The sequence below is a fragment of the Canis aureus genome, chromosome 11 (assembly GCF_053574225.1).
Source record: "Canis aureus isolate CA01 chromosome 11, VMU_Caureus_v.1.0, whole genome shotgun sequence".
NCBI lineage: Eukaryota > Metazoa > Chordata > Mammalia > Carnivora > Canidae > Canis > Canis aureus.
Window position 1 is genome coordinate 67478881 of NC_135621.1, and position 24424 is coordinate 67503304.

The 24424-nt window shown below is 41.1% G+C and overlaps 2 protein-coding genes across 4 annotated transcripts in view; one reads left to right on the top strand and one right to left on the bottom strand.

Annotated features, from left to right (window-relative positions):
- CEP68 (centrosomal protein 68) overlaps positions 1–8750 on the top strand; it is a 25516-nt gene extending 16766 nt beyond the window's left edge. For 2 of the 3 annotated variants that reach the window (XM_077915649.1, XM_077915650.1), the window contains 3 exons: positions 1285–1381; positions 4339–4511; positions 5367–8750. In XM_077915649.1, the coding sequence (XP_077771775.1) occupies positions 1285–1381; positions 4339–4511; positions 5367–5390 (294 nt within the window). In that variant the 3' untranslated portion in view covers positions 5391–8750. Of the gene's footprint in view, positions 1–1284; positions 1382–4338; positions 4512–5366 lie in introns of those variants that run through there. The other variant, XR_013389796.1, reaches the window with a different exon arrangement.
- The window catches only part of RAB1A (RAB1A, member RAS oncogene family), a 27681-nt gene continuing 11844 nt past the window's right edge, over positions 8588–24424 (bottom strand). Inside the window, exons 2-6 of the mRNA XM_077915651.1 lie at positions 21409–21481; positions 16655–16750; positions 12384–12479; positions 10679–10810; positions 8588–10431 (exon numbers count right to left, since the gene is read on the bottom strand). Of these exons, the coding sequence (XP_077771777.1) occupies positions 10234–10431; positions 10679–10810; positions 12384–12479; positions 16655–16750; positions 21409–21481 (595 nt within the window). The 3' untranslated portion in view covers positions 8588–10233. The remainder of the gene's footprint in view (positions 10432–10678; positions 10811–12383; positions 12480–16654; positions 16751–21408; positions 21482–24424) is intronic.

Here is a 24424-nt window from a genome sequence, read left to right on the forward strand (position 1 = left end):
TGCAGAGAGGCTGCCCTGGGTTCCTGGCCCAGAGCATGCTTGAGGAAGGAGAAGGGGGTTGGGCTTGACGGGGCCTTCTGTGGCAGCTCCCCAGTGCGTGTGCTGGGCTGAGCAAGATGCGCCCCTTGGGCCCTGGGCAGTACCACCTGGAGAGAGGAAATGCCTGGAAGTTGCCCTCTGACTACCGGGTGGTCTCTGCAGAGTGCCTCAGGCCCATCCCTGTCACAGCAGCTGCCAAATAGAAGTCTCTCCCTCCCTTTTATCCCCACACTCTCTCCTCGGCCTCAACTGGAAGGTTAGCCAGAGCAGCTTCCTTGCTTGGTGAGCTGGGAGTTACCCTCACAAGTCAGTGAACACTAGCCCCCGTGTTACCCGCACAGCCGTGTCGCGTGGCGGAACCACAGTCAGGCCAGGCCCTTCCCCACACGGAATGGTGCACGTCTCTGTGTATGTGGGTGCCCCTTGACCCCTGCTCAGATACCTCAGGCAAGCAGGTGTGTGCACACATATTGTTGATCGTGACGGTCTCTTATGCTTTGGCTTAACACAGTGGGCTTATGGCAGCATATAAACTACAGAAGATACCAAAGAATAAAATAATAAGTACAGGTATTAGAGCAAAGGAAAACTAAAGACAGGAAGAGAGTATAATCCGAGAGTAAAATTCTGACTCCAGAATGTGAACCACCAGGTTCTGTGCCTAAAGCTCATCGTGGACTTGACTTTACACATCTTAGTGGCTAAAGGGACATCAGAGAGGACGACAGGGTTCCCAGGTACCCACGGAGGGGGAAACAAACCGGCTACTTGGGAGACTTGCAGCTTCCCTGCTTCCTCCCGAGGCCCCAGGTCTGCAGGAGCGAACACGGAGGGTGGTGGGTGAAGGCACCTCTGGCGGCTCTTACCAGGCCCATTGGCATAGAAGGCCCCGTGTTTGGGGAATCCCTTAGCCTTGTGAGCTTAAAGAAAACCCTGAGAGAAATGACAGAAAGAAACCCCGACCCCCAAGCTGTTCACCAACCAGGCTCTGCTAGGGAAAAGGAAACTCTTTGTTTTGTCCAACTGTAAACAGAAAAAAAAGGACTGAGTCTGGATTTACTTTGGACTCAAGGTGAAGTTAGACTAATGTCCTGTTTACTTCAGGAATTCTGAAGGTTGGGGGGGTTTGTCTTCCAGGTGAGAGGGGAGTCAAGCTACCCCTACGAAGGATCATTTTGAGTAAGTTTTACAAAACAATAGTAACGAAGCTTTTTCTTTCTTTTCTCTCTTCTCACATGCTTTAAGCAATTTAAGAAAGATCTAGATGAACACCAGTCCCTGACGGAGAGCGTTGTGCAGAAAGGGGAGATTCTTCTTCAGTGCCTGTTGGAGAACACCCCAGGTGAGACTTGAGCCAGAGCTCCCTCCCTCCCTCCCAGCAGTAGGTCCAGGGGTCACGGGGTCCCCGGTAAGGATCCAGTAGTGCAGGAGCGCCTCCGTCTGCACTGCGTCTGCACTGCTGCCGTAGGTCCCCACTGCCTGCCAGGCCTCATGGCATCCCTGTCCCCCAGCCATGCGGCGAGCCGGGCATGCAAGGGCCGCCCTCTTTTCCCTCGTAGGGACCTGCGTGGGAATGCTGGTTTTCATCCAGGGGGCCCTCAGGGGCTCCCTTCCTTCCCCAGCACAGGCCGGACCCCTCTCTTGTCATCTGTGGTTCGGTGTTGGAGAGCGCTCGGTTGTAAGGGCACAGACTCAAAAAGCTGCGCACCGATGAGAGGACGGGCTTGAGTTCGTTTTGCAGGCTCCCGGTTTAGGAAAATGTAAAATCACAGACTAGGAGCACACCAAGCCCGCAGGGTGCAAGTTGCAGGTGGCCCTGCCCTTGCTGGGGCACACGGGCAGTGGAGGATGAGCTCGGTTAGAGCAAGAACTGGCGGTCCCGAGCGGCCCCCGATTTCCTGTGAGTCTAAGCACGCAAGAGCTGTGACATCCCATCTGTGTGAGGCCTCAGTTCTGGAGTGAGCTGGGGCTCATGCTGGAAAGAACCCACGGGAGCAAAGCTGGGCGGGACCCTCCTGCTGGAGAGGCACTGAGGTAGCCTGTCCCCACCAGAAGTGGGGGAGCGTGTTAGGGAGCTGCTAGAGTTTCTCACACCGGCAGTGTCCTCTTTCTGGGCCGCACGGTGGTTGTGAGGAGGGCTGTGCTTCACACTGCAGGACATTTAACAACATCCCTGGCCTTCACCCGTTAGGTACCAGTCACCCCCGCCTCCTCCTCTCCAGTTGTGACAACCCAGAATACCTCCAGACTTGCCACATAGCCCCTAGGGAGAAAAGTGGGTTGAGAACTGGGGACAGGCAGAGGGACAGGGAGCCTCCGAAGGGCTGTGGCAGGGCAGCAATTACCCAGGGTGGATTGTGGGAACCCTTGGCAATCCCTTGCCTGCAGGAGGCCTTTGTTTCAGTTCTTGCACTAGTATTTTTTCGGTTTTATTGGGCCAGAAATTCAGTATGTCAGGCTCCTCTGCTACTTGTAACACCATGAGCGTTACACTGAACGCCGTGCACCAGACACCGTGCTGACACGGTTAACATCAGGTCTCCTCCCATTTAATCAGAGTCCTGTGAGATGATGTTATCACCCCCACCTCAGAGCTGTGAACTGGCCTTGGACCCCAGCCCTCTACGCTGCTGCCTCACTGCTGCCTCCCCTGCTGCAGGTGCGGGGCCTGAGCTGGAAGGGAAGGAGCTCCAGGCCAGGAAACTGCCCTGGGGCCACTTGTAACAATGGGCCTCTTAGGAGGCTCTTGAACCTTCGTTTAAAAACCAACCCAGTAATACTTCTCAGTGCTTAATCTGGAGTAAGAACGTCCCCCTTTGCCCTGGTCTCATAATGTGAGACATATGAGGTTCCTGTGATTTTCAGAGATGGGCCCCTTGCCCCCCCATCCCCTGCTGGACTGACCGGGAACTTGAGTGTCACGTGAAGATGGGTGTTCCCCGTGACCGTCACAGGGCTTCCCCAGCTAGAGGCATGAGCGTTCAGCGCTCTCCAGGGCGCGCACACCCCTACGCAGCTTTGCAGCCGGCTTTCCTCGTCAGCCACAAGCAGAACCGTAGGGACAAGCAGCACATTTATTCCCCCCCAAAAAATATCTCTCAGCCTCTGCCGGAGGCCTCCCCATGGACAGCACTGGCCTTTTCACTGCTTCAGCGCACACGTGCCCAGTCCTCTCTGGGACCCACGCCACTGGAACCTGTGGGCGTGAAGCCGAACCAGGCTCCTGTGTGTATGGAGTCAGCTACACCATGGAAGGAAGTCTGAATGCGAAAGATTTCATTCTCAGGCCCAGCTTTCTGTTTACTTGGCCCCAACCGAATATTCTAACATAGTACAGTAAAAGTTCAGAAAGAAAAGAAAGGTCCCCCGAATCCCACTGACGAACACACAGGAGGGCGGGGCGCAGCCTGGCAGCGGCCCAGGGCAGTAGCTCCCCGAGGGCTGAGGTCCCCTCCCGGCCCGGTCCCACCCTGCCACCCGCCGCCCGCATCCGCTGCAGAGGGGCGGCTTCCCCTTTGGCTTCCCCTTTCCCTTCCGCTGCTGGCAGATGTTGCGGCCGCAGCAGGAAGCTGGAGAGTGAGAGAACGCGGCTGATAAAGGCTCAGGAAGCCAAGGCAGCCTTTGTGTTTAACAAAGGAAATAAGGTTTCCGAGAGAACGAGCCTGATATGTGTGGTGCACTCCAAACGTGGCCCATCCCTTCCTCGGGGGAGCACTTGGCCCATCGGGGGGGGGGGTGGGGGAATCTGCACCTCACTAAGCTCATCCGCCTGCTTTCAGAGGATTTTCTTTTGAAGTTTGCTCATTGAGGACCCAGAGAAGGGTTCACATTCCCAGGTGACCCGTATGCAGGCCGAGCCCCAGATGCCCCCCCCACCCCCCCCCCACCCCCCCGCGGGAGCTGTTAGCCCCTGACAGCCAGAGCCAGCGTCCCCATCTTGGCCTTGGCCTGCCATTCTGGGGAGCCTGCTCCTCAGGATCTGGGCGTGCCCTGCGGCGGGACTCCCGAAAGCCAGAGCATACCAGAGAGTCACGCTTGTGTGCCTTTGTGTGAACCAGGTAAATCCAAAGAGGAGCTCGTGAAATTCTTCTCTTGGCCCTAATCAGGAGGGAACAGATCCTCGGCAACAGCAGTCCCTGGAGTCACTGTTAAAGAGCCTGAACATCCTGAAACTATCGCCACGTTCCTATTTTGTGTAAAATGCTACACCCCTTGGGGATTCTTTAGAAAAGACAGTTACTTACACGTTGTATTTTGGTTTTGGTTTTTGGCCTAACTGCTCTGCACCTCACTTGTCAGTGCTGAAGGATGTCCTCGGGAGAATCTCGAAGCAGCCCAGTGAGCTGGAGGGCCACGCAGACCGCCTGTACGACGCCATCCTAGCCTCTCTGGACATGCTGGCTGGCTGCACCCTCATGCCTGACGACTCGCCAGCAGCACGTGGGAGCCCGGATGTGAGAGGGCTAAGCCTGGTGAGTAGGCACCCCGAGTTCTGGCCAGGGGCCCCGGTGCTGGCGTAGGGCACGCAGCTCCTGCTCCGAGAGCTGGCTAGTTCCTAGACGCTTGCTGAACCAAGGGCTTTCGAAACAAAAGAGAAGCTAGAAGGCCCTTATCACTGGAGGGAGGTTGGGCGGTGCTTCCCAGGACTTGACTTCACCCCTGCCTGCAGCCTGCCTGGGACCAGGGTGCCCCACGCTCACACTTCTGTGGCCATCCCTTCACCCCCATCCCTTACAGACAACAGGGGCAAAGCTCTGTCCCTAAGCCAGTCAGCCGGCGTCGGCCTCCAGTACGGCCCATCAGGCCGCGTGCTCTGTAGGCTCTTGCGGCGCCCCATCCCCAGCAGCCCCAGCACCAGGTGCCCGTCCCTCTCTCCCAGCAGTGGTCTCGGCACACTGCCTGGCAGACAGGGCCGGGGGGAGACGGAGGGCCACACGCCCTAGAGACCTAACAGTACAACCTCCTTTTGATCTTTGGGAAAATCAGGAAGAGGAGCTAAGAGCCAGAGGGGTTTGGTGCCCAGTGTGGGATCGCCACTGTGCCACTTTCCTCGCGTTCCCACAACTGGACCATACCTTCTCTGAAACTTCCTCTCCCACAACCAGAATGCGGCGCTTAATTTACAGACTTCCTAGGTGACAATTTACTGTAGCCAAGAGGGGATGAAGGATAAAATCAAGGTATGTCAAGAGGAGGGAATCCCTGTACTTGCCTCCGGGATTTGAGCAATGGTCATTTCAGGTCTAAAATGAATACAAGTGATTGCTGTTGTCACTTCTTCCTCTGCAGCATCCCACCTGTAAAAAGTGTGTCCCCTTCTCTTTCAGGCATCTTCTCAAGCAGAGATGTAATCTGTCGACTAAAACCTGGCTGGTGGGAAACTTCCAGGAAGCCCTTGTAAGAACCATTTAACACTGAAGTGAAGGGGAAACTGAACTCTAATGTACTAGCTTTAAAAATGCCTTTCTCTCCCTGAAGTAAGGGCTATTGAGTTACTATTTAAGATGAATCCTTCCAAACTGAGGTTTCCTTTTGGTGCTTCTCTACAAAAGCATGTAGTTTTGCAGTTTTTGATAAAATGAGGCTAATAAGGCTTACAGATCTTTCATTCCCCTGTATCCAATTAAAAAGAACAGGGCTCCTGAAATAGTCCACGTGCTGAGATCATTTGAAGAAGGTTCACGTGATAGAAGGCACCAGATACTTGGTATTCTCAGGCATACCGGAAGACCCAAGAGGCTGGGAAAAATGAGTCACTGGCCAGGCACTTGGGTCTTTTTTATAAAATTAAGCTTAGGTTTATAAATCCCTCTTGAAGATTTTAGAGGAGACTTTAAATCTCCAAATTAATAGAAAGTTCTGAACAAATTTATTCTGGGCTGTTAAGACACCTTTTAAGGTTTCTTCAGGGCTTAGTGGGGCACCATCTGCCTGCCTAAACGGAAATGTGTCCAAGACTTAGGGAACTGCCACTGAGCTTCTACAGGACCATGGCCTGATCCCCCACACCTCCGGGGTACCTCCCAGAGGACGCATCGCTCCATTCCTACTCTCCCTTGGAAGAGTGGCTCAAGATCAGGGAAGAGAAGGGCACCAATAGGACCACACAGCCTGGTTAACTACGGAAACTAAGGCTGCCAGAAGTGAAAGAAAAAGGGGAAATTCTTCACTGCTTGAGAGTGACCTGTACCTTGATGGGAAAAAAATCCGTGGATCAATCATTTAAAGCATTAGTTCTGTAGCTTTCTAACGCAGAACGATCAGCTGTTGCTGTGGAGTCTGCAAAAAAAAAAAAAAAAACCTTTAAAAAATTTCTCTTGTGCCATGAATGAAGATGGAAGCAGGAAAGCACATTTTCCCCCCACGTATTTCTAGTATTACAGCGGGTGAAGATGTCAGGAAAGGATTCTTCACACTGAAATATATGTGAGATAAGCACTTAAAGATCTTTTTTTTCAAACTGCTTCCAGATTCTCACTTGAGGAGAGTTCTTAAAGGAAGATCTCATGTTTATAATGAAAAATGAACAAGTCATCTTGAACCTAACGGTGACATTAGAACGATTATTCTCATATAATAATGAGACCTTTGACCTTCCCTCAGAACAAAATATTTAATAATGGCAACTTACCTTCTTTAAAAGACTTAAAAGGACTTTAGTTCTGGGGCCACATAATCATAACACTATGTCATCTAACCTCCATATGAACCTAAAGTCCTATTACTGTGACTTTTCTGGTTTAAAATCTCTGACTTTATTGCCACTGGGAAAGCAGCTGTTAAATTCTAATACTATTTAAAGACTCACTACAGAAGTAAACTATATAAAATGCACTGTATTTCAAGTGCCTGCTGCTATGGTAGGATTTACCAATGAGCAAGGGCACGATCAGAATTAAACTATATCATGACTCTGCTAGCTCCATGTTAATTTTGGTTCCACAGTGAGATTTAAAAAGACAGGACAAAACACCTCCAGAGTGAATAATTATATTGGTAAAACATTCTTAAAAACCTACAAATGCTTTAAAAAGGCAGGTATGTCTAATGGTCTCTTAAATTGATCTTTTTCACTTCTCTTGGACGGGGCTATAAATCGGTACATGCCTTTCTACTCCATGTTACAGGATAGCCCCGAGGCTTTAAACTCATGAATTTGCTAGTATCTGATAGACATGTTTCTGGTAGTTCACACAAAAATGATAACAACAACAAAAAAAAAAACTCGAAGATAACTGTAGGGAAACAAAGTTGGCCAATGTTACAGCAAGTGAACGCTGACCACGCCATCCTGTTCCCATCCAACCTAACAGCTACCAGCTTCAGCAGACAGGACAGTATTTCACTTCAGAGTACCCTGATTCCCAAGGAAGTATTACTTTATTCAGAGATGACCTAGAATATTTTTGTTCATCTCCTTTGAAATAAAGTGTGACTCTGAAGGTACTCTGCACCCAGCTGTGCCACGGAAGGGTTCTCAGCACAGCGTTAAGTCTACGTGCAGCGGGGCCGTAGGAAGTTTAAGGCTGTCCCTCAAACTCCAGCTGGAGTGGTTTCAGCCTAGGAAGACGCTGCCAGCGGCACGTCCATGAGCGGACACGGCTGGGTTGGGGCAGACGGCAGTGGCTCACGCTGACAGAACAGTAGTTTTAAGAGCCCGAGTTTACCTGTAGTAACGTCCCCTAGCAGTCCCTGTCAGTAAACAGATTCGAGTCCACAGGGAAGGGGTAGCACCAAGTAAGACCTGGGTTCGTGTTGCAACTCCACGAATAGGCAACGCTGGCAATACAGAACTGTTTAGGAGCTTAAACGGGAACATCAAGAATGTATGATGTAAACTACACTGCAGTGGCAACATGTATGCTAGAGACTTCAGTCCACGGTAGAAGAACAGGAAGTTCCTGCTCAGGCCAGAATGGCTATCATTCTACAAGAGTTTCCCAGAGACCGCAACCACTCGGGCTTAGAACACCCCACTTAGGTAAGCTAATTCATGGCAGCCACTGACATTAAAATGACAAGTGGGAATTCCCCTTATTAAATGAGGGAATTGTTAAAGCCCATAGTACCTTGAGGTGTTTGTACTTGAAAATGGGAGTAGAAATGGGAATATATTTGTTTTTGAACTGCATTTATTGTCATATGCATAAAAGCAAATAGTGAAGCATGCTGAAACATCTTGTGGTAAGCCCCAGTCTTGACTGCCATCGGGGAAAGAACACTAGATTTTTCAAGACTACATAAGTATGTAAATATGCTTATATCTTAAATTCATGTAATGTTTCTTGTTAACTCACCAATAAGCTGCCAGTTTGAACAACTTGCTGTATGAAACTGAAGTGCACAGCATCATGCTAACATTTGTAGCATTCGTCTACTTTAGAAGATAGTTTCTGAGTCCTTTCCCCCTCTATACTGCATCATTAAGGGAAAAACCAAAACTTCAAAACATTAAAAAAAAAGTCTTCACCCAAATAACTATTGGTAACTTGAGGGATTTTTTTTTCAGTTGCCTTATGCGAGGATGAATAGATCCAACAAGCACATCTATAATACAAAGTAAACTATGATTTTATTGTGAAATTCTCATAGATGGAAAATTAAATTGAATATTTATTCTGTCCATTTCATTTTACAATAATCTTACCACTTATTTTTGTACCATGTATTTCAATTGCCTGTTTAGTGAAAATAAAGAAACCTATCATTTTCGGCTTGTTTTTAGTTTAAATTTTATCACTGGATTAAAGATCCCACCATAAAATGTGTTGCCAACAGCCACATCCCAAGTGCCTAAGTAGAGAAAATGTTTTGGCTGCTATTTCAACCCCAAGGAAACAATCTCTGACATCTATCACCTCAAAATGTCATCGTTAGCGAGACTTTTGTTTCCCACCATAAAAGCAAACCTTAGGATCTTTAAGGTCCTATTTAACAAAATTTTCACATGTGCAAAATTCCACTGAAATAAATACATCTTTCTCATTTATCATTCCCACCTAGCATTTGTGTTTTCAGTTAATTTTTAGGGATATAGTTCCTAAAATTAGGGCAATCAATAGTAAATTTCCTGTTTTCTACTTTAATGCTTTAACTCTCCTCCAACCTAAATTATACAGTTGTGGAGGATCAAATAGTTGACACGTGACTCAGAGCATGGAAGAAACAATATCAGCACACACATTCGTCTGATCACTGGCCAGTTAGGAAAGGTGTGCTGCTTTCCACCTCCCCTCTACCACAGAAGAATTAACGAAATGTTGATCGATGAAGCCATTTCGGATGGTTTCAGAGAAGGAGCAGAGATAACAGACTGGATAGCATACATTCTAAACTTGTTTTCCATACAATTTAGTCTCCCTGAACCGCTAAGGCTTGGTTAAATCCCTACACAGCACAGAAGCCTCCCTAGGTCATTTACTGGGTATATTATCTGGAAAGCATATTGGATGCTGCTCTAAGATAGGTCTACGAGTGCCCTGGTTGCACACACAAATGGCTGTTTTGAGTATAATGCAAGGCTCTATTTCCCTTTAACCATAAGAATTAAAACAATACTTATCACCATACAGTTTGATATTACTTCCAATAAGTACAATATTTATTAAACATATCTTCAGTTGTTTTGTTACATAGTGTGCAACAAATTACAATATTCTGCAGCCACAAATTATATGCAGAGTATGAAGAAACTATTAATCAGATAGTGTAATCTTTCCGTTTATAACTCTACAAGGAAGAACTAGCAAATCAGATCTTACATATAACATCTCACTAAACTTTATGCATGGAAAGTGACAGACACTGGTTGTGCTGTTTGATACAAAATGGCTGAACTTCATCTTCAGAAGACTAAACCTGACATCTAAACATGCCAATATAAACATCAAAACAAAATATATTCTAACCAACCACGGGAAACAGTCTGGTATCAGGAAAGCAACAAGGATTACACACATTATTTTATAAACCAGCACACAAAGGTTTAAAACAGTTCTGAAAATGAAGTTAGCTGTCTTGAGTCAAGGGAATAAAAAAAAAGTCAGTATTGACCATTTACAATCTCTGACCTTTGTGGAGACGGTAAGAATCTGTTGTAGTGCAGCTACATACAGTACAATTCAGGCAATTTTGTTTTTTCACTTGGGTTCAGATTGCAAATTCTTTGCTGTGAGAGAAAGACGGAGGCAAATTTTAGCAGCAACCTCCACCTGACTGCTTGACCGGAGTGCTCTGAATTTTCACATTGGACTTCTCTGCACCACCAGCTGTTGCTCCAGGACCCATTCGCTTTTTAATCTCAGCTGCCATCGTCATGAAAGACTGTTCTACATTTGTTGCGTTCTTAGCACTGGTTTCCAAAAATGGAATTCCAAGGGAATCCGCAAATTCCTAAGAGAATAGGAAACCTTAATTAACACTGACAATTTTTTCCCACCTAGTGCATTTCTATCATCTGAAATGGGGAGTGAGGAAGGACTAAGTTTAAGTGAATCCATAGATACTGCATGGATTGTCACTATCTGCGTGATCCAGTGCACATATGTAGGTGGCTATGGCTGTCGTGTGACTCCACACCCACACACAATTCAAACTGAACACCTTCAAATTCTGGCTGAAAATCAAACTTGAAACATACCTTTGCTGTTGTGTAGTCTACTACTTTCTTTGTGGTCAGATCGCATTTGTTCCCTACCAACAACTTGTTGACGTTTTCACTGGCATAACGGTCTATTTCCTGCAGCCACTGTTTAACATTATTGAAGGACTCCTAAGAAAACAGACATTTTTAAGAATGATCATAGCTCTGGACACAACAGCTCTAAACAAGCAAGTAAAAGGTCTTTCCTGGCCTAAGAAGAAACTAGTGAGACAATTTGAGCTGTGCTGGGAAGAAAGTGAAGTGACATACTAAAATGACTAACCGTACCTGCATGAAAAAGAGATTAGAATTTGAATGCTTAAGAAAGAGAACATACCAGTTCATCATTAAACTACAGCTCAGTCAAATCTAGCTGTTTTGGAATATGCAATTTAAATGCACCTATAAAAACCTGGTTTTTGAAATTTGATAAAACGCTGGTTCATATACTAGAGTGCCTACCTACATGATAATACTAGAGATATCAAAAGATATTAAATAAATGGGTCCAAGGTAAAGAAAGATGTTTTTCTTTTTCACAGACCTATTGAGGGGAGGAAAATTTTCATACTTCATAATATCATGGTAATGACTTGAGATTTTTAAAATTAGCATCATTTCTTCTATTGACATCAGTGACCCAATACTTCTAATGGCACTAAAGTCTAGGATTCTAGCTATCTCTTAATTAGCTATGATTTCACAGTAGCAGTGAGATTTAACATCTGCCCCAAGAAAAATGTATTTAAATAGTCAAAGTTTACCTTTCATTATTTGATAAGAAAAAAAGGACCCTGAAGTTTTCTTATCAAAAGAACATTCATGGCCCCTAGACCACCATCTTCACACTACCTCTATATCCCCTATGTTCTTTCAACAGCTTATCTTTTAAAAGGGGGGAGGGGAAAATTTTTTTTTAAAAAGGGGGAGGGAGGGGAATAATGAGCATCTAAAGATTATTTTATTTTTTAAAGATTTTATTTATTTATTCATGAGAGAGACAAAGACACAGGCAGAGGGAGAAGCAGGCCCCATGCAGGGAGCCCGATGCAGGACTCGATCCTGGGTCTCCAGGATCAGGCCCTGGGCCAAAGGTGGCACTAAACCGCTGAGCCACTGGGGCTGCCCCAAGATTACTTCTTTTAGAGCAAAAGAGCTGCTCAAACGGGAGGATGGGGCAGAGAGAAAGAAGCAGCAGACTCCCTGCTGAGCATGGAGCCTGATTTGGGGCTTGAGCTGTGACCCCGAGATCACAACTTGAGCCTGAGCTGAAACCAAGAGTTGGCCACTCCACAGACTGAGCCACCCAGGTGCCCCCTCATTGTCCTCTTAAAAATCTTCCTCCAGCTCATCCTATTTCGGACCCATATCCTCCACACACAGAGACCTCTAATCTCACTTTTGACAACTCTAAGAGGTCTAGCAAATTCCTGCTAATACTTAACACCAAGAACACAGTACACACTAAACAATCCACAGTTCCCTATGAACTCTTGCTGAAATGATCAAAAGATTTAGTTGATAATAAATATAAGCAGAGTCCCTTGAAAGCAAATGTAAAGCCAATTACTAAATTTTCTATTAAAGGAAAATAATGTAAAATTTTGGTTGGATATTCAAATAATGGAGGGGAGAAAAATATCAATGTACCTGCTTTAAACTTCCTACTTTGTCACTAACAAAACGTACCCCCGGAACTTACCTGATCTGTCACGTCATACACAACTATGATGCCATGGGCTCCTCTGTAATAACTGGAGGTGATTGTTCGAAATCTTTCTTGGCCTGCTGTGTCCCACTGTTAAAAACAATCAAGAAATCCAAAAAATTCCATTAAGTAAGAGTTGGAGGAAAGGGAAGGAAGAGGGAGAACAGTTTAATTTACATAGTTTTGGAGATTATCAACATTTGACATGGAAACATGACACTCAGTGCTCACACTACTAAACCACTAATGGTTATTAGCAAATACCTGAAGGCTCAGAAAATGGATCATACCTTTCATATGCCCTAGAGCCCTTAGCATTAAGCAAGGCATTCAGTATGAATGCAGAGACAGGCTGACTTATTAGGCCGGCAGCTTTCCTAACACCTCGCTAACACTCTATACTTCCACTTGCTGGCACAGGCACTGAAAGGACCCAAATCTGGTACCTAGTCAAGACAGCATTTCAACCATCTCAGGAAGATACTATCTCAATCCGAGGAAAAACAATTTAAAGAAGAGGATTCCTTACACCTTTATAAAACTAATTTTAAGAGCCATTTACCACACTTCAACCATGTAGGCTTAAGCAATGAAAAGAAATGCTTACGTTGTTAACACTAAAATTCTGGGTTTAAAAAACATTGTTAAAAACATCAAGAGGCAAACTCAATTGTTAAGGCTTGGTTTTAAGAAGAGCAATTACTCCTACTCAATGACCTCTTCTTAAAATACTTTAGTAATTAGAATAGCTACCTACCCCAATAAAAGTTACTGGTAAAATATAACAGCTTGACTGATGGGGAAATAGCACAGTGGTTATTTAATGGTTACCAATAACAAAACAAAACAAAACAAAAAAACGGATTCAATGCCTAAGTGGAGATTAAGACGTAACAGCCTTTTAAAAAATTATTAAAAATTTTATTTTTAAGCAATCTTCACACCCAACATGGGGCTCAAACTCATAACCCTGAGATCAAGAGTCCACTGACCCAGCCAGGCACCCCAACAGCCTTCAAAGGTAAGAACTGTAAGGTTTTGTAATATACCTATGAACTTGACACTGATCTCCACTAACATCTTAAATGGCAGAACTAAAGGTTCAGGAACACTCTGTGAAATCTTTTTTTTTTTTTTTTGTTTTTAAAGACCCAGCCCACTTAGGGGTGTTAAAAACAAGTTGCAATCCGGGGTGACATCCAAATACAGACTGGATATTAGAGAATATTATGACATTAGTGTCAATTTTGTTAGATGTGAAAATGGTGGTTACACAGTAAAACAGATGCATTCTAGAGTATTTTTGGAGTAAAGCATAATGTCCATAATTTAGCATGCTCCAGGAAAAAAAAGAATGAAGCGAATAAGGTAAAATGTTAACAACTGTTAATCTAAAGCAAACAAACAAAAACAAGTCACCACAGCTTGATTACCTTTTCTGTCCAAAGTACTAAGGTTGAGAGCGCAGAAGACTATTAAGATCTACTGTATAAGTGAGGAGCCTCAAAGTCTTTCAGGATATCCGTGAAGAAGCATGAGCTTTGGAGTCAAGGCAACCTGACTTCAAAACATCAAACCTACATTCCTGGTTATTTAACACTAGGGAGAGTCACCTAACACTTTGCTCATCTACAGATCCTAGGTATCACTCACCTTATTGAGCTGCTAACGGGGTTTAAATGAACTAATGTTTGCAAAATGCCTAGCCTGATTATAGAAGCTGCTCTATAAAATAGGGGTTCCCTTTCTTCCACCCACCAACCCTTTTCACAAAGAGAACGTTAGACAAGAAAAGGAAGAAATTGTTTCTGAACAAATGTTAACATAAATAATTGTAGCTAAGCAGAGGCATCCAAAGAGTAAGCTGTCTGATGTCTCCTCTCCGCTCTGAAAACTCCTGTGACTTTTCATCCTAACAGTACCTTCCTCTCTAACTGATCACCCTTTGTATCTAATTCTCCTTACCCCTCATAATCACAGGGTAACTGATTTTCCCACATTTGTCTTTCCCACTAAAATGGAATCTCCTCCTATGGGGCCCTGTTTCCTTCATCTATCTCTACAACTTCATATCTGAATGGATTTTGAGAAAAGGGCATGAATCCTGAAGTGCAAAGGAGGAGAAAAAAAATTCAAAGTCCAAATCAAAAGAAAATTTGCCACATGTAGTTCACACTGGCTGGACTCTATCTCATATTTGATTTGAGGAATCACATTTTAATAAAAGGCATTCATACAATGTGCAAGAGTGACTCAAACTGTAACAGGCTCTGGAAACATGCTTCCAGAAAGGAATGACTGACTTCAGGGGTAGAAAGTTGTGGTAAGATCAATCTAAAAGGCAGGCTGCCAATCAAAATTGAATTAATTGTGTTTAGGCAGTGCCAAAAGGCAGAAGAATATGAGAAATTAAAGGAAACTGGCTTCAGCTCAATATAAAGAATTAACAATCAAAAGTTATTTATTAAAAGAAAAAAAAAAAGGTGGGGCGGGGGACAACCCTCAGCAGTTCAGCGCCGCCTTCGACCCAGGGCCTGATCCTGAAGACCTGGGATGGAGTCCCACATCAGGCTTCCTGCATGGAGCCTGCTTCTCCCTCTGCCTGTGTCTCTGCCTCTCTCTCTGTGCCTCTCATGAATAAATAAAATCTTTTAAAAAAATTATTTATAAATGGAACTGCTTTGAAAAATGGTGAACTTCCCAGAAGTGTTCCAAAAAAGGCACCAACTAGCAAAAGGAAACCCCCATTGAAGATGAAAGGAAGACTGAGTATCTGACCTGTAAGATGCCCTCCAGCCACAGGGAAGTAATAATAAATGGATGTTTCACAAACATACACTCAAATCTTATGAGCTCAATGATCACACATAATCATTTCACATTAATGATTAGACAGCTGAGTACATCTTTTTTTGCAAAAGTATTTGTGATACACCAAGTATACAGTTGGCAATCTACATATAACAGGAAAAATCAATATGGCACCTAATCTCACTAGTTCAAAGAAAAAAAGCTATTTTTGATAACTCTATCCTTGCAAGTCCTAATTTATAGTATCAAGTATGTTCACTTGTATTGAAGTCCACAGTTCTTTTGTAATGTACCTTCTTTTTTCTTATCAAAGGCAGATGAGAAAAGGGAGCAACTAAAAAAAAAAACCTGTCAAACATCCATTTATTTGGGTATGTCACACGACCAGTAGCATTTATATAATGCCCAAAAGTTTACGATGGGCTTTCACATACATCATTGTGTGCACATACAGAGCTACTAAATTTGGTTCTCACAACTACCTTTTAAGTTAGTAAATCAAGTATCATCATGGTCATTTTAGAGATAAGAAATGGAGTCCCAGGAAAAAGGCTGAAGTAAGTTAAACACATGACTCTTTCACTAGTAAATACCAGAGTGAAGACAACATATCCAAGTTTTCCGACTTAAATCCAGAACTCCTAGCAGTCACTGTTTTTCTATGTTACCTCATATGAAGAGTCAACACCAAAAGATACTAAGAAATTAGTGTTTTTAAAGACCACTGGTATGTCCATACTGTAGTGCCCAAACCCATACAAAGGTGATACAACTGAACTACAATTGCCTATTTTTAATTTGGGGTTGGGGACGGAAGGAACCCATAAGGGGGCTAGGATGGCACAGGGACATAAAATACTGAAGAAAGCTGTAAGTCACTTGGTTCTCCCAGTAACTGTGGACAAGTTATTAAATCCCTTGGCATTAATTTTCTGAGCTCTAAAACATGGTAGTTCCTCTTCAATAAAATTCTTTCTACAGAGTTGGTACATACAATCTAATAAATACAAAAGAACTAAATAAAACTCTTCAACTGTCCACATATGAAAATCCTCTCCTAAGGTTCCTTTTAATGTTTCGCAGTATTCGGCACAGTTAGACACCAGAAAATGCTTAATCTACTTTCACTATTAAGACAAATTTCAACTGAGACCCTTACCCCAACACCTCCCAACGCTGCTGGTAAAAGCACAAGAACTAGGACCAAGTTTGACTTAACAACATGTATTTCTTTGCTTTATGAAAAGCAAATTCAATGAGGAAGGCAATCTTAGAGAAATCTTTTTTTTTTTTTGAGAAATCATTTTAAGTCTAAATCTTATTCTACCATTCTATCATAGGTGCGTGATTCTTACGATCCTTTAAATTTTAGCATGTTAAAAAATAACAAATACTACATTCTAAATTTACCAAAATAATTTCCAAAAACAAATTCTAGTCTAAAAATGACTTACTATTTGAAGCTTGATTGTTTTCCCATCTAACTCTATAGTTCTTATTTTGAAATCCACACCAATTGTGCTGATGTAGCTTTCTGTATATGTATCATCCTGAAGGGAAAAAAGGTCAACAAATAAAATTAATGTTCAACAGAGGAAATAAGAAAACATGTCAACTTTTATCTACGAAGCTGAAAAAGCTTATAAACCATAACATGTTGAGAACAGCTACTTTATCCCACTCTAGTACTCAGTTCATGTTCAGATTACAATACATTGTTTAATAGTAGTTTCTTCTTAGGATTTTCTAAAGAACTGTCCTCTAATTTTACCAAATCTCTCTAGGCAAATTCTTTACATACATATCAAAAGAGGTCTCATATTTTCATTGATTACAAATGATCTTTCTAATCGCCTAATCAAAACTCCTGCTCCTCTGACCCTCCATCCAACGTATTCACCACAAAGAAATGATCATGTCATTCTCTTCCCGTTTTTTTAGAAGTCAATTTTATTTCCTAGCTATGACTTTTAAATATCAAGATATAATGCATATACCATAAAATTCACTTTTTTAAAGTACACAACTCAGTGGTTTTTAGTATGTTCCCAAAGTTGTGCAACCATAACCATTATTTAATTGCAAAACATTGTTATCACCCTAAAAAGAAACACTGTTAGTAGCAATCGCTCCCCATTTCCTCATCTCCCCTTTAATCCCAGAAACCACTATTAATACACTTTATGTCCCTATGGCTTTGTATATTCTGGACATTTCATGTGAATACAATCATGTATGTGGCCTTTTGTGTTTGGCTTTTCATTCAGCATAAAGTTTCCAAGGTTCATTCATGTTACAGCATGTATCAGCACTTCGTTCCTTTTTATGACTGAATAAGTTCATTGTGTGGACAGACAACATTTTGTGATACATCTGTCAGCTGATGGACATTCGGGTTGTTTCCACTTCTTGGCTACTATGAATAATGCTGCTATGAACATCTGTGCATAAGTTTTTGTGTGAACAATGTTTAAACCCAAACTTTTAAAATTGCACCTGTTTTTCTCAAGTATCTGTTATTCAGAACGGAAACAAAACTTTTAAGTGAAAATGTTTTTCAAAAAGATATGTGAATAGAGAAATGAGGCTATCACCACCTAAACCCACTGAATAATCTTAAAGATGCAAGCACAAAGCAACACCTACCAAGTACTCTGCTAACGAAGATGGGCCTAAATCTATTAAGAGCAGCCCTGTCTAACAGGGCTTTGATGATAGAAAGGTTCTATAATCTGTGCTGGTCAATACAGTAACCACTAGCTAGTGAGAATAAGGAACTGAATTTTAAATTTTATTCAAATTTAATTAAATTTAAATAGCCACATGAGGCTAGTAGCTACTATAGGAATATCACAGTTCTGGGGCTTCCAAATACTGTGTAACACAAGGGATAAAGGAATAAGTTTAAAGTAGCCACAAAGAAACAAAGTGACAAATCTAAAATGTTGGATAATATATATAACAACTGCCCAAGTTCTGTGAAAAGTAAAAGACACGAAAAATACATAAAATAAAAAAGGAGGTTGGAAAAACTCTAAGATTTAAGCAGCAAACAACCAAATAGAATGTACAGACCATGCCTGAATCCTGATTGAAACCAACTATGATACCATACTTCTGCGACAGTGAAATTTATTTTGTAAGCTGACAATCGCACTATTTTATAAGAAAATGACCAGTTTTTTACATTTTTTAAAAGATTTTAAGTAATCACCTGCAATGTGAGGCACGAACTCACAACCCCAAGATCAAGAGTTGCATGCTCCACCAATTAAGCCAGGCAGGCACTCCAAAAATGTCGTTTTTAGAAGTGCATAATAAAGTACATAGGAATAAAATGACACATTTGGGGTTTGCATTGTAACACTCCAAAAAGAAAGAGAAGAAAGAAGGAAGGGGAAGGGGAAGGGGAAGGGGAAGGGGAGGAAAGAAAGAAAAGAAAGAAAAGAAAAGAAAAGAAAAGAAAAGAAAAGAAAAGAAAAGAAAAGAAAAGAAAAGAAAAGAAAAGAAAGAGGAGAAAAGAAAAAAGAAAAGAAAAAAAAGAAAAGAGAAGAAAAGAGAAGAGAAGAGAGGAGAAGAGAAGAAAAGAAAAGAAAAGAAAGAAAAGAAAAAAAAGAAAAGAAAAGAAAAGAAAAGAAAAGAAAAGAAAAGAAAAGAAAAGAAAAGAAATCAATGTGGGCAAGTCTCAGTAATGATGAATGTAATGTATACATGAAATTAAAACAAAAACGATCTCTTAAGAAAACTGTAAAATGTGATGAGAAAGAGTCCCAGGTGGCCAGAGGTAGCTATGCACATGCAGAATCACTGGGTAAAAGGATATTTTTAAAGCACAAAATGCAATGTGACAAAATGCTGGGTCACCATTACTAGGCATTCATTTTTTTCAAATCTTCTTTTTAACTGAATGTCTAATAAGTATCAGGTACTACAGAAAGTGGATGGAGAATGAGTGCATTCACTTAGCACTCCCACAACAGGTACTTTGTTGTAAGTACTTATTATAAATGCTTTGTCAGAGTTCTTCTAGGTCCCTAATGTGCCTTACTTGCATGCCACTGCACCACTGCACATGCTCTTCCTTCTGCCCAAGTTTTCAACATCTCTTTCTGCGTACCTCCTAATCCCCAGCTCCTGGGTCACAATTCTTATTCATTCTTCGATGCTTAGCTCAGGTACTACCGACTGTCCAAATGTTCTTGAACTCCTTGGCTAACAGAGATTCTTTCCTCTGTGCTCCTGCAGCTTGTACATTTCTTTATTATACCCTCTGCAACTCATCTCTATTCTAGGGGCCCGGAATCAGTATTTCTTAAATGCTTCCTGGGCAATTCTACTGTGCAGGTAGGCAGTACTGAACACCTGAGACTTACATCAAAAAGCATCCTAGAGAGGATTTTCTCAGACACAGACACCTCAGGCTGTAACTATGTTCATCGAGAGATGCCAATTTCTTCCAACATAACCTAGCACTGCTGATTTAATATTAGGGATGATTCCTGATTTTACTATTTACCAATTTAATAAAAATTAAGTACTACCTAATTTTAAAGTCCGTGATTTCAAATAAAACTGAAATTTTCATATTTATTGTCAATTTGTACTTCTTTTGTGAACTGCCTGCTTGTGTAGTGTTTGCCCATACCTCCATTAGGACAAACATCCTTTTCTTATATACTGAGACTATCATCCCTTCCTCATAATATGTATTTTTGCTAGTATCGTGTTTCCTAACATTTTTATGGATGTGACATTAATTTTAATGCAATCAAATTTAAAAACCCTTTCTTTCCTGATATGTTTCCATGTTAGAAAATATTTTCATACACGATTAAAGAGCCACCTATGGGGGGGAATAAAAAGAGCCACCTATGTTTTATTCTAGTAGTTCCTTGGTTTCACTGTTACATATAATGAAATTATATATTTTTAAATGATATTAATATAGTCACTCATCAGAAAAGTCACAGTATCTGGCATGCTATCAAACTCACAGTGATGAATTTTAAGTTTTCTAAACTTCTAATTTTCCCTTGAAAGCTTGAGTTTCATTACAGCAAATGCTATCAGATATTTTCCTTCAAAGATAGTCTCAGTTCATTTGAGGAAATGTCTGTGCAATACCACCAAATTCTACATTACCAGTTTGTCCATTCTTTCAAGTAAAACAAAAGAAACAAAAAAAAAAAAAAAAAAGGAAAAAAAACAGCTATTTCAGCTCACAACTCAAACACCTATACAAGTGCTTTAATCTTCCTCAAGACAACCAACTAACATACTTCAGTCTGCAGTACAATGTACTCCTCATTTTTTTTTTCCACACACAACATTGAAAAAAAAAACCTCAAGGATCAAGATTTTTAAAAATTAATCATTTTTACTGTTCTCATCAGACACTCTTAAATGAAAATCCACCTCCCCACCACCCACCCCACAAATACAGGTAAATACTATGACTATGAATACAGTTCAGCACTTAGCACTGCCTTATTGTGGTGATGAGGCACCAGCAATTTTACCCACCACAGCATTTGCATCATCAGAGCAAATGTCAACACAGTGAAAAAGGCAAATGTCTTTTGTCTTAGTACTAAGTAAGTACTTACTTAGTAAATACTAATGGCTTAGTATTATTAGGATAAAAGTTTTAATCTCATGGACCCTCTGAGAAAGTCTTGATGATCCCCAAGGGTCTTTGGTCCATACTCTGAGAACCAATGACCTAGACAGTGAGAAGGAAAACATGCTAAATTTGAAGGCAGTTGATAAAGACTATGAAGGGGACTGTGGATTCTATTCAGTAGGTTCAAAGTTATATACCTATTCGTAAAGTGCAGCATATAGAACACTATGCCATTGTCAAAAAAAAGTTAGTACCAGGCCCTTTGTCTTTAATTCGACTAAAATTTTAGTTGAAAATTCATTTTTTCATCAAGTCACTTGAACACAGGTCAACTATTTGAACTCTACCAAGAGTATTAGACATTCTAAGTTTAATAATCATGCTTTGCTGAATTTCTTTTAAAAGCAAAAGCATTTCTTCTACTTTAAGAGTCTAAGATATCACTGGGAATATATGCTTGGAGGCTTTTAAACATATAAATTCTGGAAGAACTACTTTAATCTGAATAAAATTGTTTAATCCTTTGTCTACCTAGAAAACACACACGGCATTAATTTCTTTAAAGGCATTTCAATTTCAACTTACTGCAAACCTAAGAAGGAGGCAAGACTTTCCAACCCCAGAGTCGCCAATCAGAAGTAACTTGAATAAATAATCACTGCAAAAAGAAAAAGAAGATTATATTAATAAAAAGCATACTGCACTGTAAGTTCTACAACAAAAATATAGCCAAGAATAATAGCTCATCCGAGGACTTCTGAAAGGCCCATAAATGGCTTCAGAAGCCAAAACTGCAACCAACAGCAGAAACCCTTTTTATGAATCACTGGACATGACAGAATTATGTAAAGTTAAGATATAAGCAATGCCACCCATGGTCTCTTGAGATCAATGAACTTCTACTTCCAAGGAAGGAATGAAAGAACATATAAGTCATGTGTACTCCTGGAGAGCCCAAGAGACTTACGCTAGATAAATCCAACTCCTCTGCACTATTAGAATACAGGGAGTTAACTTTCCACTGTTCTTGCCAATGAAACATAAATCTTTCTTTCAAATTCCAAGACCAGATCAGTATTTCAGTATTTCATAGCAATACTCCAAAGAAGGGGCTTTTACAACCCTTTCCTAAGTGGAAAGTGGAATCTTGCATCTAAGTGGAATTCTCCCCATTAAAAAAAAAAAAAAAAAAGGATCATTTAACTTCTGAAAACCTGTATTAAAATATTTTAGACTTGAGATGTGGTAAGATCAAATGCTGTTTATGTCAACACACAACAAGAATGCTTCCTAAGTGTGTTACAAATTATATTATGGTTAAATGAAATTAGTAATCAATTTTCCAAAAATCAACTTTTCCAATTACCATATTCTTCATTTAATTGATGAGAGTTTCTGATAATTTAAGGTTAACAGCTACTATAAATAATATGAACAGTTGAGCAGTCTTCTCTGCAAAGAAATAATTATTGCTAAAGACTACTTTTGTTCTCTTCCAAACCATCAGCTTTACTACATGACCAGAGAAACGGAAGAGAATGGCAAACAAAATCAAAATTGAATACACATACCTGGAGAGTGCAATTAATAGCATGTTATTTGCATTGGGGCATTTAAAATTACCTACAACTAAAATAAATGGTAACAAAATCACCTACTACTGTAGTAGCTTATCTCTAAATTATTAATTTCCAAATGTTCAAGAGAATTCAGAGATTTGAGACTGCTTAAAAACATTTCTCTATAATTTATGAAACAGAACACAGTAAAAATATTGACAAAAATATGCAAATCTAAAAATAGAGCACACAGGTGAGAATTCTGGTATAGAGAAAGAATAATTTAGCAACCGGTAAGACTTTACACCTATTTTTTCTTCATTCCCCAAGAATTTGGATTTTCAGTCTACAATATAATTTGACTTGAGTGAAAAAACCGTATTATTCTAGTTCAGGAATCTATAGAGTTACAACTGTTAGTAATCACTCTTCCACTTTAGATTTTCTAGCAAACCCTATTCAATGTTCTCAAATCAGAACTTCCTCTAGTTTTTTTCATGTCTAAATATTTAGACACTGAATATTTTCTCCTTGTAAGTAGTCTAGAGTTTATTTTTCCCTACTCTTATGTCTGACATACCTTGTCTATAAACTGAATTATTATTCTGTGTATCCAAAATCTAGCATTGTACTTTTACATAGCACATGCCAAGACATTAAAGAACATTTTAATTTTGCATTTTTTTTAAAGATTTATTTATTCATGGGAGACAGAGAAAGAAGGACAGGTAGAGACACGGCAGAGGGAGAAGAAGCAGGCTCCGTGCAGGGAGCCCGATGTGGGACTCGATCCCAGGTCACGCCCTGGGCCAAAGGCAGGCACTAAACCGCTGAGCCACCCAGGGATCCCTAATTTTGCATTTTTAATCAGGTCTCTTTCATTGTAAAACACTACTAAAGATGATCTACAGCCAACCTTGATTAACATTTTGGGCAAAAAAACTAGGGGGAAAAATGGATGGGGCCATGATGTCAAAAGGACACAGGAGCCAACCTGAAAGAAAGTTCTCTCGCTGGCCAAAAGCAGAATAACTTGAGCCACAAAATAAGCAACCATGAATATGGGGTTATAAGCCAAAGAATAAAATAAAATCCATGAGTTCATACTGGTTATCAATTATTAAATAGAAAAGTGGGATAAGAGACTAATCTTCCTTACTTACAAGAGTCCAAATAGTATGTGTTGAAGGAATTCAGAGGTAGAAACTCATCAATAGATCACCACAGTAATAACTGCTACAGGCAAAATCCACTGGTGAATGCTAAAATTTGTGAATGAAACTTCAAGGAGAAACAAGATATTTACATGGCCTCAAAGTATGTCCCACCCCCAAATATTACTGTGGCAGCTTTAACATATACCCACAGATTCTTTGAATACTCCTCCCTCTAGAGGATGAACTTAATTCCGTTTTTGCTGAGTATGGGCTCTTAATAACTGCTAAGAGTATGGAAAGGGAAATACAGTAACTTTACAAAGTAGAAACTTGACAGACACCACCTTAACTGATTAAGGTGAGTATCACCAGGAAAAGATCATGTTGATATCATGTACCCTCTAAGATGACGTGATGAGTAGAGTGCTTCACCTTTACAGTATCTTCCCCCAAAGTCCAGAACCCCAGTCCAATTATGAGAAAACTCATACAAATCCAAATTGAAGGACATTTTGAGAAAATACGTAATAGTACTCTTTGGAAAGTGACAAGATCATGAAAAACAGGACACTCTGAAACTCACAGACTGAAGGAAGCTAACACAGAACAACTAAATATGACATGGTATCCTGGACTAGATTCTGCAACAGAAAACAAACAGTAACAGAAAAACTCAAGAAATTGGTAATAAAAGTCTATAGTTTAGTTAATAACACTCCAATGTTAATTTCTTAAATGTACCTTAGTATGAAAAATGTTAATATTAGAGGAAACTAGGTAAAGGGTACATAGGAATTCTCTGTACTATTTTTACAACTCTTCTATAAATCTAAATTCATTTCAAAATAAAAAGTTAAAAAAAAAACCCACTAAGTATGAAGACAT